Genomic DNA, 4,751 nt, shown 5'->3' with positions numbered 1-4,751 from the left:
CATTTATTTGTTATATTTTGACAAAATGTCATATTTGCAAGTGTTATAATCAAAACACTACATCTGCATATTTCTCCACAGACAACTTTTACATTTAATCCTCGTTTCAATGTGATGGCTCACATATATCATCTATAAATCCAAAGGTTAATGTTGCAAGAAGAAAAGAACACAAAGGTGTATTCTAACCTGAGCTCCTGCAGCTGAGTGCACTGTTTGAGCATCTCCAGTAAGGCAGCTGTGTAGTTCATAGTTTTCAGTGAGCCCAGATTGGCCAAGGATAAGACTCGCAGGTCTCTGCACCGCCTGGCCAGCTGCACCAGTCCTGTTCCTCTRAGGACTCCGGGAAGTCCAGCTAGAGTCAAACAGCGCAGGCGAGGCAAAGCCTCGAGCGCTGCCAGGTGTGCGTCTCCGAYGCCTCGCGCCCAGGCGCACATGCCGCGAGGCTCCACGCTGGCGCGAGTGCAGGGCTCGAGGCGAGGCAGTGCCGAGGCGAAACCCGGCCCGATGAGCTCAAACGTTTCCAAAAAGGGGCAGCCGGCCGTGAGCGACGCCAGCCCTGAAGTGCTGTCCCCCGACAGAGAGGACTCTGAGTCGGGTCTGTAGTTCTGGAGGCCCACGCGTGGAGCCTTCTTCAGTCCCTGGAACAACGGAGAGGAGGCCGATATGCGCGCGGAGGCGTGACTCTCGCTCGCCCCGTCCGACAGAGCGCACGCAGGCAGCGTGAGAGAGCGCAGCTGTTTGAACTGACCCAAGCTGGCACACAGGTGAGCTTCTCCACCCAGCCCGTGTGAGCGTTCATGATGGTAGTGTGTGTGCATCAGGTTCAGGTGCTTCATGTTGGCGCAGGCGGCAGCCAGCTGACCCATTGTCCCAGAGACCAGCTGACCTTCCCCGTTCCTGCACTCGGAGTAAGGGAAGTGGTTGATGCCGCTGAGGTTGAGGCTGACGAGCTGCGCCGCGTCCTGGACTCCTCCGTTCAGCAGCGACTGCAGCACCTGCGGCCACAGCGCGGGGCAGCGGCTGAAGCTCAGGTGTCTGGGGCTGTTTCCCTCCAGCGCTCGCTTCAGAGACAAYGGGTCCAGCCAGGACCGGGGCAGCTGCAGCGCCACCAGGTCCCCCCTCTGACCCARGCTCTGAGCMAGCGAGGGCGCCGCAGGCCAGTGKGCCGGGCTCGGGCCGGGAATCGACACGAGGAAAACTCGGAGACGCTTCGGAATGTGGACGCTGAAGACTGCCAGGTAGAGRAGGAGCAGGGTCTGGTTCACCTGTGGCCACGGAGACACGTCCCTSACATCTCAGACGGGAACAGGATTTATTTACATCCAGGGAACTAAAAACAAACTCACCTCTCCTGGAGCCAACCTGGCTGTGAACTCTTCCAGCTGTTCATAATGTGGCACACTGCTCTGACCAACCATCAACTGGCAGCAAACTCCGACACCTTCTCTGGTCACATCTGGGATGTCAAACTGCAGCATGAGCCTACAACACAAACACACACAGTCATCTGGAACTGTGAAACAAACTAACACTGAATCCTATCTGAGCTGATCAGTATGCACAGAATTAGAGTTGAAACCTGATTAATGACAAGTGCTTTCAATTTAAGAGCACCTTAGACAAAGTTTGTGTCCTAAATAACTTTAAAAAAAAACCTCCAATAATTCCACATCTCTTTTACATTTGATATAACATTAATATTGAATAAATATCGGAAGACTAAGAGAATAAAAACAAAGAACATAATGATTCTTCAAAATATAACAAACTGGATTTCCACAGCATAGAAAGTTTAAAACAAATACAACAAATGGCTAGAGCTTGATGATAGTCTCTTATTTATTAGCCAATAAGCTCTTCTTTTTAACATTTGACATACATATTAGGGAAATTCAGCTGGTGGGAAGATGGTTTTAGGACAGTTTGATCAAAACATTAATAAAGTGGAACTTCAAATGTAACAATACACTTTTTTGAGTTTACTTGTTGAATTGTGAATGTCTTAGTTCAGCTTAGATTAGAAGTGTTTGATAGATGGCTGGAATAAATACTCCAGATAAGATTAAGACAAGACAAGACAAGACAAGACGAGACGAGACGAGATAAGATAAGATAAGATAAGATAAGATAAGATAAGATAAGATAAGATAAGATATAACTATTGATCCCACAGTGGGGAAATTTGCACATTACAAATATTTTACAAAACATTTTCATTATGTTTATAATGAGCTATGGACGAGTCTTGCTGAAGCTTGCATTGTATTGCTTATTCATCATATATTTGTATTTAAACACATTTTAACATACATTTATGCACCCTTATGATATTTGAAGAAATKAATAGTTTACTTCCTTCTTAAATGCACAAAAAAATCCATAAATTATCTTAATACTAACAATATTGGAGGTTGATGTCATTTGCTGCTGTGTTTATCAGTTCACTCGTGATAATGTGTTTAAAAACTCAATAAAACTTGTTCCTTTTTCAGCACTGTAATAATGAAGCATCAGAGAGCTGATTTTAGTTTTATCACGACATCGGTGCCGAAACACTTGAGACACAGATCCTTACTTGCTAAGTTTAGCACAGCACGGCACCACACCGTAGCTCGGCGTGAAGAGCGTCTGCCTGAGCTCCGTCAGGCGGCTCAGCGAGTCCACCGCCTCCGAGCTGAGCTGAGCGGAGTTGAAGCACGGCCTCACGTCGAAGGCCAGGGACCTGAGTGACGACAGAGAGGACAGGAGGCGCGACAGGCAAAGGGAAGTGAGGCGACAGCCAGTGACATCGAGACGCGTCACTCCTCTGCACCGTGCCAGAACGTCCAAGGTGGAAGCAGACAGCCAGTAGCAGCCGTTCAGACTCAGGGACTGCACGTGATTGGCCAGCTGCCTCAGGATGCGGCGAACCAACTGATCATCAGCCTGAAAACAGGTGACAACATTTCCATTAAACAGAAACACTATTAGCACCAATGAGGATCCCCCGCAGCTGCTTTACCAGATATTCCTCAGATAGTGTGACGTTTGCGAGCAGGGTCTTGTCACGGCAAAGTGTGTGCAACTTTTGGCAGACGTTGGCCACGTTTGTCAGCAGGTCACACACAGGAACATGACGGAGGATGCACAGCAGGATCTCATCGGACAACTCTGACATCCCAACGGACACAGAAGACATTGAGTCCTTGTCCAAAAGACAGACAGTTAAGGTTCAGTTATAAAGCATTGGTCTTGATGAGACATGTACTCTTGTTTGTGTCAAATATTTTATGACTGAGACCCAACACTGTAAGATTTGTACAGTGTGATATCTATCTATCTATCTATCTATCTATCTATCTATCTATAGGAAATCATAAAAACTTTCAAAATATAGCAGGAGAAAACATTTCATGAAGCACATAAAAACAATTAAACAATCCTGTTTTTGTCTGTTGTGATATTTTTCTGATAATTTTGGGGTGGTTTCAACTATAGACGTTTTTTCAGCGAGCTCATGGTACATTTTTGGCTGTCATGTGGATTTGACTCAGCTTACACAAGATGTGATAAATCTCAGCTCTATAAATAGAACTCACTGGTAACATTCTTACCATTACTCAGCAGAACGCTGGTGGAAATGTTGCGATTAAATTAGCTAACATCGTTCAGTACTCTTCCGCGGATTCACGGCCAGCCTACCTGAATAATCTGTCCGTCCATGTCCTCTTTGTTCCCCACACTGCCTCACTAATTGCGAGGGGTTTTAATCACCAAACGTTCACATAACCTGCGTTTCATGTTCTGATAAAACCCGCTGGACCACAGGTAGCTGGGTGTCAAATGTGTCAAAAAGCTGCCCGGGTGAAATCTGCTGCTGCACAAACTAGTAGTGACGGAACGATTTCAGAGACGGACTCACTTCCGGTAGATAAAAGAAAACATTTTTTAAAACCTTTATTGAAACTTTTAACGTGATACAAAATATAACAACACAGCCAGGGGGAATGAACATCTATAAGTGAAAAAGAAAAAGGAGGAAAGACATATATATAAACAAGTGTAATAATAATGTGGCAAGTGGTGATCTTCTGGGGCTATAACATTAAAGTTTGGTTGTCACCAACCACCAATAACTTTCACCCAGAAAATCAAAAGTCAAGACACACAGGTACGGTTTTGCAAAAAGCAAGAGACAGTTTTCAAGTACAGAAAGTTGTTTTATTAAAACACAAAATGTGATAGACTGATTAAAAAACAAACTGTTCAAAAAATAAAAACAAAAGAAAACAAACTACTAATGCTCAGCTACTGAGGTTTACCGGTAGGTGCCAGACCTGTTCTGGACGAGCGGCTCCCAAAGAGAAACTACTACAAACACACGTGAAACCACACTCACTCCTTGAGTTTCCCTCCACCTGTGTTGATCACCGCAAGCATGCACACACAAAAGGGACACCGCCATCCAGGTCAACCACACCACCGTCACCGGTCCTCAGCACTGAGCTAAAAGAATTTAAAAAAATTAGAAACAGAAAACAAATACCAAAAAGACAGTTATTAATTTACAGATAAAATTGGAAAGTTGTGGTTTAGAAGTAGTCTTTCATCAGCAGGGAAACAATTGATTCCACCAGACTGTTGGATAGTAAACCTGTGTTTCCCCCTCCTCCATGGCGTGGACATGTCTTTGAGCGCCACGCCTCAGTCAAACATTTTATAGGAACACAGGAGAATCAAAATGAGGCAAAGCAGCAGCGGGGCTGATG

The 4,751-nt window shown here is 45.2% G+C and overlaps 1 protein-coding gene across 1 annotated transcript in view; it reads right to left on the bottom strand.

The window, feature by feature from the left end:
- Positions 1 to 4,000, bottom strand: part of fbxl18 (F-box and leucine-rich repeat protein 18) — a 6,252-nt gene extending 2,252 nt beyond the window's left edge. Inside the window, exons 1-5 of the mRNA XM_014011372.1 lie at positions 3,685 to 4,000; positions 3,005 to 3,187; positions 2,579 to 2,928; positions 1,350 to 1,485; positions 190 to 1,268 (exon numbers count right to left, since the gene is read on the bottom strand). Of these exons, the coding sequence (XP_013866826.1) occupies positions 190 to 1,268; positions 1,350 to 1,485; positions 2,579 to 2,928; positions 3,005 to 3,187; positions 3,685 to 3,705 (1,769 nt within the window). The 5' untranslated portion in view covers positions 3,706 to 4,000. The remainder of the gene's footprint in view (positions 1 to 189; positions 1,269 to 1,349; positions 1,486 to 2,578; positions 2,929 to 3,004; positions 3,188 to 3,684) is intronic.
- Positions 4,001 to 4,751: the final 751 nt, after the last annotated feature.

The sequence above is a fragment of the Austrofundulus limnaeus genome, unplaced genomic scaffold, assembly GCF_001266775.1.
Source record: "Austrofundulus limnaeus strain Quisiro unplaced genomic scaffold, Austrofundulus_limnaeus-1.0 Scaffold80, whole genome shotgun sequence".
Taxonomy (NCBI): Eukaryota; Metazoa; Chordata; class Actinopteri; order Cyprinodontiformes; family Rivulidae; genus Austrofundulus; species Austrofundulus limnaeus.
Note: the sequence above shows the minus strand (reverse complement) of the source record. Positions and strands in the feature narration are given on the sequence as shown.